Source organism: Oncorhynchus mykiss, chromosome 5, assembly GCF_013265735.2.
Source record: "Oncorhynchus mykiss isolate Arlee chromosome 5, USDA_OmykA_1.1, whole genome shotgun sequence".
Taxonomy (NCBI): Eukaryota; Metazoa; Chordata; class Actinopteri; order Salmoniformes; family Salmonidae; genus Oncorhynchus; species Oncorhynchus mykiss.
In genome coordinates this window covers 48,940,509-48,956,007 of record NC_048569.1, presented here as the reverse complement: position 1 = coordinate 48,956,007, position 15,499 = coordinate 48,940,509, and the positions used below count along the sequence as shown (strand labels likewise).

Genomic DNA, 15,499 nt, shown 5'->3' with positions numbered 1-15,499 from the left:
TTGCTGTCCCCAGTCCACCTGGCTGTGCTGCTGCTCTAGTTTCAACTGTTCTGCCTGCGGTAATGGAACCCTGACCTGTTCACCGGACGTGCTACCTGTCACAGACCTGCTGTTTTCAACTTTCTAGAGACAGCAGGAGTGGTAGAGATACTCCCAATGATCAGCTATGAAAAGCCAACTGACATTTACTCCTGAGGTGCTGACTTGTTGGACCCTCGACAACTACTGTGATTATTATTATTTGACCATGCTGGTCATTTATGAACATTTGAACATCTTGGCCATGTTCTGTTTTAATCTCCACCCGGCACAGCCAGAAGAGGACTGGCCACCCCTCATAGCCTGGTTCCTCTCTAGGTTTCTTCCTAGGTTTTGGCCTTTCTATGGAGTTTTGCTAGCCGCCGTGCTTCTACGCCTGTATTGCTTGCTGTTTGGGGTTTTAGGCTGGGTTTCTGTACAGCACTTTGATATATCAGCTGATTTAAGAAGTGCGATATAAATACATTTGATTTGATATCTTTCTCTCTGTTTTCTCTGACTGAGGAGAACGGGAGCTATGGGTAGTACCGGGGTGTTAGTAGGTAACGTAAGCACCCAGATGAAATAAAATACATTTAATGAAATAAAACCCGAATATGTTAATATCATTCAGCTACTGTAGCTGTCTACTTAACATCAACAGGCCGCACTAGTAGCAGAACAATTAAAAATAGACACCAAATGTAAAGTTCCTGACGATCATAGCGATCTGACTCCCCCCTTCTGTCTGAACTTGGAATATTCCTGTTCATGGGCTTGGGCCACTGACCCTTAACATGGTTGTTCTGTTCTGCATTGTGCACTATTCTAATAATTTGAAATTCGATGGAATAACCATTTTAACTCCCCAACACATAGACAAGGCATGTGTAGGAAAGGCGTGCATATCCCAAATCTGAATAGGGCTAAACTGCATTACATTCAAACAAATACAAATGTATTAACAGGACATGATACAGCAGCAAGATACAACGTGTATTATGCGGGCTACATTCACAAATGGGGGGAAGGTGTTTCCTTTTCAATGTATTATTGTACACATTTCATTACACGTACTGTATATACGTGTATCTGCTAATTTGACAATGACAGTGAAACCATATCGAATGAGTTGACTTGATAGGCAGCCGTTGGTCTACCTGAGTGAAGGCTGGGGAGGAGGAACTTTCAGAGTTGCGCGATAGACTGCTCTTCATTCCGAACTCAGAAGCGTATGCGTCGACATCTCACGAATTGAGTTTTCACGGAGACTATTCTCTCCGGAGTGTGTCGTCTGGCAGTCCAATTTATTTATTTACAAGGGATATTTATTTAAAACAATTTAACCACGTCTGCAGCTAACGACACTGTGGATCTATGCAAATCGTAGGAATTGTAGGGCTTTTTTGAAGTTGAAGAGAGGAGGAATGTATCGTTTCTTTGTGAAACTAACGTTTCTTATTCCAGTCATCGTCATAACACAAGGTAAAGTGCCTGGAAAAAAACTACTGCAAAGTTATTTCTCCTAAGGATTTAAACCATTTGAGACTGAATGTTTTAATTCAAATCAATATTATTAAGTTGAGTTGAATGACTGTTACGTTAAGTTTGATTTTGTTGAGTGCTGCAAGATCACTATTCTTTCATTTCAGTAAATGAGGCTTTAATGTTTGGAAAATAGGCTACTGGTGCTCTGCCTCTGTAGTCTATGGATGTGAAGTGGTACTTAATCTGATATGATTTAGAAGTCTTGTTGGCTATTTGAATTGCTTTATTACGGATCTCTGATCTTCTGCGTCTTTCTCAGTGCGAACAAATCATGGGAACTCATCCCTGTGCCTTGGCACATCGGTCTTACACACTTCACAACTCAAAGTGATGACGATAATTTTAACTGTATACTCTTGACTAGTAGACTTCAGCATATTTGCAATGCAAAACGTTTAGCCCACTAAGCATGTAGGCTATTGTTGATGTGTGACCTTTGTTCATCTTCTTTTTTTAAAACGTGCACTTGATTTCGTCTCGTTAGGCTATATCTAGATTTAAAATGAGATCCATTTTGTTTTATTTCTCATGAAGTAGGCTAAGGTTAGCCTAGGCCTGACTAAACTTGATTTCGTCTGTGGAGCGATAGTTTCGTGGTAGGCTATGTATGGAAGGCGTGTGTTGCGGGGGGCGTTGGTGAGAGGGTGTTATTCTCTCTCTATGGGAGAGCGTGTCAGTCCCGTAGGAGGTGGGGGTTGCTGGCTTGTTTTATGACTGTGATTTCTTTTGTTCACACGTCTGAGCTCAGCAGCTGTTGCGCTTTCCGCGCAAAATTAGCCTTGAGAGCTGTTAATGGGTACTATGGATCTCCAATGTCATCTGGGCTTGATGTGCCCAGACGGTAATACACTCGTGTCCCCCGGCGACTGGTTCGTGCATAAAACATTCTCCATTCAGGCTGCAAAAGGCTTTGATTTCCTCCTTAATTCGATTCAATGGCAAGAACGCGGGAAAATAACTGGGAAAATATGCATACTTTCTTTATGTAACACAATTTTCCACCACCATGCTAGAGTGGCTAATGCCTAGGAATGCTAGTCACGGATGTTGCGTATCGCGTTCAGTCAATCTGGTTGCAGCAGTCTATTGTTTACCCCTGGCTGATGCTGCGTTGAAAGCAACTGGGAACTCGGAAATGTACGCCACCGGACTTCAGTGGGTCCAAATTAAGTCGAAACTCGAGAGAAACGAGTTCCGACTGGGAAAAATGTATTTGAACGCCACCAACAAAAAAACATGCCACCTGCTGGAGAGAGACAGACATGGCTTTGGCAATGTAAACATGTTTCCCATGCCTATAAAGCCCCTTAAATTGAATTGGCAGATTTTTGGATGAGTTTGGCCTCTTTCTTCCTCTTTGATGTGGGGGCAACATCAGGAAGTAGTATTAGCCCCCACCATGCATGCTGCTAGCCTCGCCGGCCAACAAGTAGTCTAGACCTACATTGTCCCCCAAACCACAGCTTGCACACAACATGATTAGTTTCAAAGCACACATCTCAGTTGGCATTTAGCAAAAATGGTTATTGTGCAAGTGTTATTAATGTGAATTGGCTTTTAAAGTTCCACTTTCTGCAGCCTATGTCTTACGGTAAAATAACGTTTTTACAGTGGGCCTATTAATGACTGAATTTAATGTGTTTTTGTGTGAATGACTGTTTTTGTGAGAGTGTTATTGTTGCTATTTTATAACAGATTTTTCCCTACAGGTCTAAGATGCTCTCTAACTACTGAATCATGTCTGAATGGAGGGAGGTGTGAGGCCTCCTCTGACAGAAATGGAGAATGCAGGTAAATAGTCCACAGTCCACATATTGACAACACTTTGCTGAATGGCTTTTCTTGTTTGATATCAACCTCAGAACTTTTTCCCCAATACCAGGCCAGTTATTACAACCGTGATCAGGATTTTGAGTTTGGGTGTTTCTAAGCACAGGAGTTCAAAGTTGGGTTAGGTTATTGGAACTCTGAAGTTATCCGTGGGTATTTTGTAAGGTGCATGGTGCAGTGTTAGGGGTATAGTAAGGTTTTGATAATAGTGTGTGGTACTAGACATATTAGAGTGTTCTTTGGTAGGCTATAGAGGCAAGAGGCCTTGTGTTTCCCCTCATTCCAGCCTTTGAGAGGCAACTCTGCTCAGCAACCAGAGGCCCTCCACTTTCCTCTGAGCAAGGTCCTTCCTGTAGCCGCAGAGCCCTGCGCGTCTGCACTCCAAAAGAAAAGACTGAAAGAGAAGTGCCCCCCCCCCCCCCCGCGCTTATGAATGCAGGACACTTCCCCGGCGGCGTGAGGGACGCGTCCCAGTCCTAAATCTTGTTTTTCTGCTCTTTCATGGGGCGACAGCTGGGGATCGCCTGCCGCCCGGTGACCATTGTCCCTTAGTCAGAGCAATGCTGTGTGACTAATCAGAGTGGGGCTTCCCAAGAACGCTACAACTACTAACCCCCCCCCCCCCCCCCCCCCCCCCAAAAAAAAACCGCCACAACACACCCTAAAACTCTTGCCGTACCCCGTTCGAGGGCTCTTCTCCTGATTCCTGAATAGGCATTCTTCCCCATTATGAACTCCAGTAGAGGGCCAGATGGTGCTGAAATGTAATTGGATTGGATGTTATTGGTGGAGTGAATTTAATTGGAGTAAACTGAAGAAATTTGAAAGCAAACAAGTGGGAGTGAGTGGAGCAGATGAGGGCTCTCTAGCCTGGGCCTGATGCTGGTGCAGGGATGGGCAGTATATGTTACAAAATATTGTGTATTTATACATTTATTGTGTATTTTTACATTTGAATTTAAAGACCGTCTGTAAAAACAAATATACAAATGACCCGTGTTCATCCCTGAAAATATTTTTATCACCATGTTGCTGGTGGTCTCTGAAAGAGTTCAGTGGTGGGTGTGGCCTGATGGCATTTGGGGAAGGCCCCACTCTGGGGACAGGGAACCTATGCTAGCCCGTGGGCCACAACTCAATTACATCTGAGTTAGAAGTGCCTTTTGTTAAATAAGTCAGGTGTTAAATTAGATTAAAATGAGACTGGATTGCCAGCACAGGATAGGGGGATCTAGTGCCTCATCAGATAGAGATGCGGATGTCTCTGTCCACTCTCTCCTTAAGCTGCATTTACAAAGGCAGCCCAATTCTGATATTTTCAAACGACCAATTAGTGACAAAAAAATCAGAATTGGGCTGCCTGTCAAAACGCAGTCTTAGTCTTCCTCTTATTCATCATGTATCTCTCTTTTCCTCACCAAGCCAAAACAACCATCAATCATAGTTGACATTTAGGTGTGTCAGTGTCAATATCCAGGGGTCAAAGTGGAGCGTCACTGGGAAGGATCTGGGAGGGTATTGATTATCAAGCTCATGTTTATTTATTAAGTTTATTATTCACACGCACACATCTCGTTCCACCTCAAAAAACGCAAGAGGATTTCGACCCTCAATCTCAGATTGTTCTGAATTCGTTTATGTTAGAAACAGAAACGCCAATCCCACCCCAACAACAGGTATATAGTATCAGTCTGTTTAACAAGTAGTAACTGCGGCTCGGAGTATTGTTTCTTCATTGCATGTAATGTATTCCCAGTGAATTTGGTGATGTTTTTTCACCCTTCTCAGAGAATTTTGTTATTGAAGTTATTGGGCACTGCATCTCAGTGCTTGATGCGTCACTACAGACACCCTGGTTTGAATCCAGGCTGGATCACAACTGGATGTGATTGGGAGTCCCATAGGGCGGTGCACAATTGGCCCAGCGTCGTCTGGGTTTGGCCCGGTATAGGCCGTCATTGTAAGTAAGAATTTGTTCTTAACTGACTTGCCTAGTTAAATAAAGGTTCAATTTAAAAAAAACATTTTTTTTATGTCCCATCCTACATCCTGATATTACCAGATTGGGATGACTAGATGGTGCTGTTTATAATTTTTAACTACAGAAATGTTTTCAGAACAACATGGTGGGTTTTATGGTTTGCTGAAATGACATGGAATGAATTACCCCCAACTGTTTATGTGGAATTACCTAAGGTAGTCTTGGGAAAAGTGTGCCCAAGTTTCAGTGTGTGGTTTGATTGATGTGATGGTGCGGAGTTCCATCAGAGGAGGGCGGATGTCAGCAGCAGAAATGTCAAAGAGCATGTAGCACATCATCTGATCACCCTTTTACTTATTTTGAGGAATTTACAAATTATTCAAGTCATTCTAGATGAGTGATCCAGAGATTGGGCCCATGACACAGATGGCAGTTATGGTGAGGTGGAGTTTGACTCAAATATACTGGGATAGATTTCAGTCATACTCTGTCAGAGACCTGACAGGTCAAAGATTTAGAGAGTTAGAATGGACATGATAGGGGCTTAGCCTGGTCCAGATATGCATACTTTAGTTCAGCTAACTTCTCAGATAAATTAAGAGAACATATTCCCATTCAAGTCAATGTTTTATGATGGACCAACTGGTGGCAAAATTCTATATAGGTTGGTTTAGAGGACCAAGCTAAAATGCATCTGGATCAAACTATTAGGGATTAGGTTTGGGTTTAGAACAGGACATGGTTTTACTGACTTGTTTACGCTGCTCCTTCCTGCAGGATTGCCTCACCTCCTCGAAAACAGGAAGTACTTTTTGGGGGGGGTGGGGGGGTCGCCCATGTATTCTGTCCTCCACCTCAGGTTCCAAGAATAGCTCACCTTATGGCTTCACATCCTTGCATCGATATTAGTTTGGTCTGAGGGAGTTTTGTCTGATAAGGACAAAACCTTTTTAATGCTCATAATTGCCTATAAATAGTCAGTGAAACGGCCCTAATTAATATTCATCCATACTGACTGCATAATGACAATGACGGCAAATCCCGACAGGAAGACTAAAAAAGAAATGGAAGTTCTTGTAGGGGAGGTTGAAGCAAGACAAAATATATTGTTTGGTGGGCACAGTGTGGGCATTAGTGGCAGCATGTGGCAACGCTATGAATGCTTCTGGCTCAGAAGATCAGACCCTCTCAGAAATAAATAAAGAACTGGTCTGACTTAAAAATGGAGGCCAAAAGGCGCATAGCCTCACACAGACAATGTTTGTGCCACGGACGGGGGAAAGGGGACACTGGAGCTCAACCCCCTTGATGAGCAACTTGCCAGTATTATAGGGGAGTCCCTTCTGAGTGGAGTAGTGATGGAGGGGGACACTGACATTTTATTTATTTCACCTTTATTTAACCAGGTAGGCAAGTTGAGAACAAGTTCTCATTTACAATTGCGACCTGGCCAAGATAAAGCAAAGCAGTTCGACACATACAACGACACAGAGTTACACATGGAGTAAAACAAACATACAGTCAATAATACAGTATAAACAAGTCTATATACGATGTGAGCAAATGAGGTGAGATAAGGGAGGTAAAGGCAAAAAGGCCATGGTGGCAAAGTAGATACAATATAGCAAGTAAAACACTGGAATGGTAGATTTGCAATGGGAGAATGTGCAAAGTAGAAATAAAAATAATGGGGGTGCAAAGGAGCAAAATAAATAAATAAAATACAGTAAGGAAAGAGGTAGTTGTTTGGGCTAAATTATAGGTGGGCTATGTACAGGTGCAGTAATCTGTGAGCTGCTCTGACAGTTGGTGCTTAAAGCTAGTGAGGGAGATGTGTTTCCAGTTTCAGAGATTTTTGTAGTTCGTTCCAGTCATTGGCAGCAGAGAACTGGAAGGAGAGGCGGCCAAAGAAAGAATTGGTTTTGGGGGTGACTAGAGAGATATACCTGCTGGAGCGTGTGCTACAGGTGGGAGATGCTATGGTGACCAGCGAGCTGAGATAAGGGGGGACTTTACCTAGCAGGGTCTTGTAGATGACATGGAGCCAGTGGGTTTGGCGACGAGTATGAAGCGAAGTCCAGCCAACGAGAGCGTACAGGTCACAATGGTGGGTAGTATATGGGGCTTTGGTGACAAAACGGATTGCACTGTGATAGACTGCATCCAATTTGTTGAGTAGGGTATTGGAGGCTATTTTGTAAATGACATCGCCAAAGTCGAGGATTGGTAGGATGGTCAGTTTTACAAGGGTATGTTTGGCAGTATGAGTGAAGGATGCTATGTTGCGAAATAGGAAGCCAATTCTAGATTTAACTTTGGATTGGAGATGTTTGATATGGGTCTGGAAGGAGAGTTTACAGTCTAACCAGACACCTAAGTATTTGTAGTTGTCCACGTATTCTAAGTCGGAGCTGTCCAGAGTAGTAATGTTGGACAGGCGGGTAGGTACAGGTAGCGATCGGTTGAAGAGCATGCATTTAGTTTTACTTGTATTTAAGAGCAATTGGAGGCCACGGAAGGAGAGTTGTATGGCATTGAAGCTTGCCTGGAGGGTTGTTAACACAGTATCCAAAGAAGGGCCAGAAGTATACAGAATGGTGTCGTCTGCATAGAGGTGGATCAGAGACTCACCAGCAGCAAGAGCGACCTCATTGATGTATACAGAGAAGAGAGTCGGTCCAAGAATTGAACCCTGTGGCACCCCCATAGAGACTGCCAGAGGTCCGGACAGCAGGCCCTCCGATTTGACACACTGAACTCTATCAGAGAAGTAGTTGGTGAACCAGGCGAGGCAATCATTTGAGAAACCAAGGCTGTCGAGTCTGCCGATGAGGATGTGGTGATTGACAGAGTCGAAAGCCTTGGCCAGATCAATGAATACGGCTGCACAGTAATGTTTCTTATCAATGGCGGTTAAGATATCATTTAGGACCTTGAGCGTGACTGAGGAGCCCCCAAGACCAGCTCTGAAACCAGATTGCATAGCAGAGAAGGTGTGGTGAGATTCGAAATGGTCGGTAATCTGTTTGTTGACTTGGCTTTCGAAGACCTTAGAAAGGCATGGTAGGATAGATATAGGTCTGTAGCAGTTTGGGTCAAGAGTGTCACCCCCTTTGAAGAGGGGGATGACCGCAGCTGCTTTCCAATCTTTGGGAATCTCAGACGACACGAAAGAGAGGTTGAACAGGCTAGTAATAGGGGTGGCAACAATTTTGGCAGATAATTTTAGAAAGAAAGGGTCCAGATTGTCTAGCCCGGCTGATTTGTAGGGGTCCAGATTTTGCAGCTCATTCAGAACATCAGCTGAGCAGATTTGGGAGAAGGAGAAATGGGGAAGGCTTGGGCGAGTTGTTGTGGGGGGTGCAGTGCTGTTGACCGGGGTAGGAGTAGCCAGGTGGAAAGCCAGCCGTAGAAAAATGCTTATTGAAATTCTCAATTATGGTGGATTTATCAGTGGTGACAGTGTTTCCTATCTTCAGTGCAGTGGGCAGCTGGGAGGAGGGGTTCTTATTCTCCATGGACTTTACAGTGTCCCAGAACTTTTTTGAGTTAGTGTTGCAGGAAGCAAATGTCTGCTTGAAAAAGCTAGCCTTGGCTTTTCTAACTGCCTGTGTATAATGGTTTCTAGCTTTCCTGAACACCTGCATATCACGGGGGCTGTTCGATGCTAATGCAGAACGCCATAGGATGTTTTTTTGTTGGTTAAGGGCAGTCAGGTCTGGGGAGAACCAAGGGCTATATCTATTCCTGGTTCTAAATTTCTTGAATGGGGCATGTTTATTTAAGATGGTTAGGAAGGCATTTTTTTAAAATATCCAGGCATCCTCTACTGACGGGATGAGATCAATATCCTTCCAGGATACCCCGGCCAGGTCGATTAGAAAGGCCTGCTCGCTGAAGTGTTTCAGGGAGCGTTTTACAGTGATGAGTGGAGGTCGTTTGACCGCTGACCCATTACGGATGCAGGCAATGAGGCAGTGATCGCTGAGATCTTGGTTGAAAACAGCAGAGGTGTATTTAGAGGGCAAGTTGGTTAGGATGATATCTATGAGGGTGCCCGTGTTTAAGGTTTTGGGGAGGTACCTGGTAGGTTCATTGATAATTTGTGTGAGGTTGAGGGCATCAAGTTTAGATTGTAGGATGGCTGGGGTGTTAAGCATGTTCCAATTTAGGTCGCCAAGCAGCACAAGCTCTGAAGATAGATGGGGGGCAATCAGTTCACATATGGTGTCCAGAGCACAGCTGGGGGTAGAGGGTGGTCTATAGCAGGCGGCAACGGTGAGAGACTTGTTTTTAGAGAGGTGGATTTTTAAAAGTAGAAGTTCAAATTGTTTGGGTACAGACCTGGATAGTAGGACAGAACTCTGCAGGCTATCTTTGCAGTAGATTGCAACACCGCCCCCTTTGGCAGTTCTATCTTGTCTGAAAATGTTGTAGTTTGGAATTAAAATGTCTGAATTTTTGGTGGTCTTCCTAAGCCAGGATTCAGACACAGCTAGAACATCCGGGTTGGCAGAGTGTGCTAAAGCAGTGAATAGAACAAACTTAGGGAGGAGGCTTCTAATGTTAACATGCATGAAACCAAGGCTATTACGGTTACAGAAGTCGTCAAAAGAGAGCGCCTGGGGAATAGGAGTGGAGCTAGGCACTGCAGGGCCTGGATTCACCTCTACATCGCCAGATGAACAGAGTAGTAGTAGAATAAGGGTGCGGCTAAAAGCAATAAGAATTGGTCGTTTAGAACGTCTGGAACAGAGAGTAAAAGGAGGTTTCTGGGGGCGATAAAATAGCATCAAGGTATAATGTACAGACAAAGGTAAGGTAGGATGTGAATACAGTGGAGGTAAACCTAGGTATTGAGTGATGAAGAGAGAGATATTGTCTCTAGAAACATCATTGAAACCAGGAGATGTCATTGCATGTGTGGGTGGTGGAACTAATAGGTTGGATAAGGTATAATGAGCAGGACTAGAGGCTCTACAGTGAAATAAGCCAATAAACACTAACCAGAACAGCAATGGACAAGGCATATTGACATGAAGGAGAGGCATGCTCAGTCGAGTGATCAAAAGGGTCCAGTGAGTGGAGAGGTTGGTTGGGGGTCACGGCGATTTAGACAGCTAAATCGGTAGCAAGCTAGCATAGGAGCAAGCTAGCATAGGAGCAAGCTAGCATAAGATGGAGGTCTGTTATTAGCCAACTCTTGCGTTCCGTCAGTAGATTAGTGGGTTTCCGTGTGGTAGAGGGGATGAATCCAAATCACACAACAACAACAAAAATAAAAACAATAGATATAGTTATAGAGGCCCAAGAAGAAAAATAAATCAATAAATAAAATAAAAATAAAATAAAAATTGTCCGATTGTCTATTCAGATAGCAGCCGATAAGATAGGCAACGGCTAGCAGGCCGCAGATGAGCGCCCAGGCAACGTTGCACCGGAGGAGCCAGCCGGACAGTTCCCTCGGGTAGACAACGTCGGCAGTCTAGCCGTGAAGGCCCGGTGGGGCTCCGCGCGTAGGCAGCAAAACGGGTCCGGATAGGTGACTGCAGCCCAGGAGTGATTGATGGAACTCTTCAGCTGGCTAGCTCCGGAACAATTGATGTTAGCTCTGGAATCGACGAAAGCCGATAGTCACACGGATAGCAGCTAGCTAGCTGCGAGATCCAGGCATGGACGTCCAGAGCCAGCGGCCGAAATCCAGGGACATGGAGAGAAAAATTGGTCCGATATGTTCCGCTCCGAGCCGCGCTGCACCGCGCCGTACAAAACTGGCGATAGATTCTCGAGCCAAAGGACAGCCGATGACCACAAACCGTGGTCAGCTGAGTACCAACGATTAGCCAGTAAATAAGCTAACTAGCTTCTGAACTAGCCCCTGAAACAGCTTCAGAGTAGCTTCTGGACCAGCTTCTGGCTAGCTCCCGGCTAGCTTCTGGCTAATTTCTGGCTAGCCTCTCGGAGGATCACAGATCTGAGGTAAATAATACTTTTTTATATAAATATAAATTGGTGAAACGGATTGCAGGAGAGTGTTCTGAAGATGAGTTTTTGGAAAATTAAAAATGTATGTGAAAAAAAAAGTTGTGTATATATATATATATATATATATACGGGACACGACAGGACGAGGACAAAAATACGTCTGAACTGCTATGCCATCTTGGGAGAGTGTATTGCACATGCAGACGCACCGGGTGATCCAGGTATGTAATTAGTATTCCCTCGTTTGAAAAGAGTAAACCAAATGCATCCAGTTGTTAAAAAAAATATTTAGACAAACAATTGTGATTTTTTTTTCTATTGTTTTGAGTCGCTGCGTGTTCCAGCGGGGTCGGTGGTGCTGCAGCTGAGCAGGAGCTGGGTGCACCCAGCCCTGCCGTCTCCACTGCACCTCATGCGTCACAACCCTCCAATCGGCCGTGTCCTCACAGATGCAGTCCTGCAAACGCAAAGAGACACCATCGACTCTATTAACAAGGTTGCCAAGGAGTTGAAGTTGGACAGGCGCGGCTTGGTTTCTGCGCATGCTTTTCTGTAAAGCTGGGCCCTCTACAGCATAGAGATCCAAGAGAACAGAGCTTGGTAATCGGAACAGACTCATAAGCCACTCATCAGTGGCCAGAAATCTTCCATTTGCCAAATCTTCCAACAGTGCCAAAGCAGCCATTGTGCATCAGTGCACATTGTAATTGCATGCCTTTTTATACCCACCCATTTGATTGTCAACGCTACCCATTTGCGTAACACCTTCAGGTGTGGTAATTACCCTGATTGTAACTGACAATGACAGGACCATTATCACATTGACAGTTCTGCGCAACGAACATGTGATAACAATATATGAAACTCTGCACTTGTATCTTCCCACCTGAGGCATCGAAAACGGCATTGGTTTAAATGTAATTTGTCCTACTGTTCACCTTATTTATGAGAATACATTTCATAACATGCAAGTATTGTTTCATAATTACAGATCCAATTAAATATGATTCCCGATTAAACTGTAAAACATATTTGAGGGGTTATTTTGCAAGAACAGATATCTCCGTTTTTATTTATTATCCTAAATCATGTTTTTAGTGTTGTTTTTTGTGCACTCCAGGGAACTCTTCATATATAATATGTGAGAGGTAATATTTCTATTTATTTTACACAATGGTATCAATTTCAAGGCGTTTCTCGAGTTTCATCCTTCTGCCATCGTAGTCGGAGTTTCACATTTCTCCAGTTTAGGTGCGTACGTATGGGTCAAAGTGTCCGTGGCGTGCACCTTTTGTGCCTATGCAGCGTTTATGAATAAGGCCCCTGGGAGACTAGCAGGCTAGGAACCTGGCCTGCGGTGACACACTGCCCCAGACAACGACTGACCCTCCACCTCCAAATCGATCCCGCTCTAGAGTACAGGCTTCGGTGTAACGCTCATTCCTTCGAAGATAAACGCGAATCCGACCATCACCCCTGGTGAGACAAAACCGGGACTCGTCAGTGATGAACACTTTTTGCCAGTCCTGTCTGGTCCAGCGATGGTGGGTTTGTGCCCATAGGCGACATTGTTGCTGGTGATGTCTGGTGAGGACCTGCCTTACAACAGGCCTACAAGCCCTCAGTCCAGCCTCTCTGTCTATTGCGGACAGTCTGAGCACTGACGGAGGGATTGTTGATTCCTGGTGTAACTTGGGCAGTTGTTGTTGCCGTCCTGTACCTGTCCCGCAGGTGTGACGTTCGGATGTACCAATCCCGTGCAGGTGTTGTTACATGTGGTCTTCCACTGCGAGGACGACCAGCTGTCCGTCCTGTCTCCATGTAGCGCTGTCTTAGGCGTCTCACAGTACGGACATTGCAATTTTTTGCCCCGGCCACATCTGCAGTCTTCATGCCTCCTTGCAGCATGCCTAAGGAATGTTCATGCAGATGAGCAGGGACCCTGGGCATCTTTCTTTTTGTGTTTTTCAGAGTCAGTAGAAAGGCCTCTTTAGGGTCCTAAGTTTTCAGAACTGTGACTTTGATTGCCTACCTTCTGTAAGCTGTTAGTGTCTTAACAACAGTTCCACAGGTGCATGTTCATTCATTTATGGTTCATTGAACAAGCATGGGAAACAGTGTTTAAACCCTTTACAATGAAGATCTGTGAAGTTAACTCGTAAAAATCCAAATATCTTTGAAAGACAGGGTGCTGAAAAAGGGACGTTTATTTTTTTGCTGAGTTTATTATGATGATATTTTTGTTAATTTTGTTCTTTGTCATAGGGTATTTCAACTGTTCATGCACGCCCAAATTATTGAGGCAAGCTGAAGTCTATGCCCCTTCATTGGTCAACAGTAGGGATTCTTCAATGAAGTGTTGGTTGTCATTCAACTCGTTTTCATGCAAATCTTTCACTTGAGAAATACTGCACCAAACATCTTCGTTTATATATAAAACTGCACGACTAAGATCTTTGACTTTTTTTTAGGAATTGTATACTGGCTTCGGCGTCTCAAGATGGACAAGCAGTACTATTGCTGCCTTTTCTCATATTTTAAGCGAAGGTCTATTAATTAAGGGAGTATGCGAAACCCCCTCTAAGATTGTTCAGAGGAACGCATTTATCCTCTGCGATGCTCCTCCACGATTCAAGGAATGCTGCCTGCAATGTATGCGAATGCTGCTCTTCATTTGTCCTCCTATAGGATTAATCCGTGCTCTCTGGCAAAGCTCAACTCCTAGTTGAGGCTTAAGGCCATATCAGGAGCCGTGCGGCCCAGGGTCAAGCGCCAAGAGTGTTGGCAGGTGTTGGGCTTTTATTGGCTTTTAAGTCTCAAGGGCCAGCACTCCTTTCATGACCCGAACCATTCCCAAGTGCTGAATTTCCATTGGAGATTTACCCCAAGTTTTACCCCGAGCTAGAGGTCTGGGCAGAACAGATTTCTTCATCCCGCCTGCATCCGCAGCTTTTCATACTTTCTGTCCGATGCCCACCCACTACCACAAGAACTGGTCCCAAACCCAATCGCAGTCACTAGTTAGCCATGGTCCCAGCAATTGTGTGCCCTATAGGCAATATCAAAATATGCACAAATAACCAAAGAAATAGGTTAAATTACCAGAGATTCTCATATGGCCCATTATATTAGATTATTGCTGTGCTATATCAGCCAATAGACGTAGTTTGAAGATGAGAGAGTGAAATCTTGCACTTTCTCTTGAGCTATTTTATAGCCTACCTTTTTGGAGTGGGGCGATTTTCAGACCGAGACAAATATACAGTGCCTTGCGAAAGTATTTGGCCCCCTTGAACTTTGCAACCTTTTGCCACATTTCAGGCTTCAAACATAAAGATATAAAACTGTATTTTTTTTGTGAAGAATCAACAACAAGTGGGACACAATCATGAAGTGGAACGACATTTATTGGATATTTCAAACTTTTTTAACAAACCAAAAACTGAAAAATTGGGTGTGCAAAATTATTCAGCCCCTTTGCTTTCAGTGCAGCAAACTCTCTCCAGAAGTTCAGTGAGGATCTCTGAATGATCCAATGTTGACCTAAATGACTAATGATGATAAATACAATCCACCTGTGTGTAATCAAGTCTCTGTATAAATGCACCTGCACTGTGATAGTCTCAGAGGTCCGTTAAAAGCGCAGAGAGCATCATGAAGAACAAGGAACACACCAGGCAGGTCCGAGATACTGTTGTGAAGAAGTTTAAAGCCGGATTTGGATACAAAAAGATTTCCCAAGCTTTAAACATCCCAAGGAGCACTGTGCAAGCGATACTATTGAAATGGAAGGAGTATCAGACCACTGCAAATCTACCAAGACCTGGCCGTCCATCTAAACTTTCAGCTCATACAAGGAGAAGACTGATCAGAGATGCAGCCAAGAGGCCCATGATCACTCTGGATGAACTGCAGAGATCTACAGCTGAGGTGGGAGACTCTGTCCATAGGACAACAATCAGTCGTATATTGCACAAATCTGGCCTTTATGGAAGAGTGGCAAGAAGAAAGCAATTTCTTAAAGATATCCATAAAAAGTGTTGTTTAAAGTTTGCCACAAGCCACCTGGGAGACACACCAAACATGTGGAAGAAGGTGCTCTGGTCAGATGAAACCAAAATGGAACTTTTTGGCAAC

General features: G+C 44.1%; 1 protein-coding gene across 2 annotated transcripts in view; it reads left to right on the top strand.

Annotated features, from left to right (window-relative positions):
* The first annotated feature begins 1,138 nt into the window (after positions 1-1,138).
* notch1 (notch 1) overlaps positions 1,139-15,499 on the top strand; it is a 73,477-nt gene continuing 59,116 nt past the window's right edge. Inside the window, exons 1-2 of one of the 2 annotated variants that reach the window (XM_036976507.1) lie at positions 1,139-1,503; positions 3,276-3,357. In XM_036976507.1, coding sequence (XP_036832402.1) covers positions 1,446-1,503; positions 3,276-3,357 — 140 coding nt within the window. In that variant the 5' untranslated portion in view covers positions 1,139-1,445. 2 annotated transcript variants of the gene reach the window in all.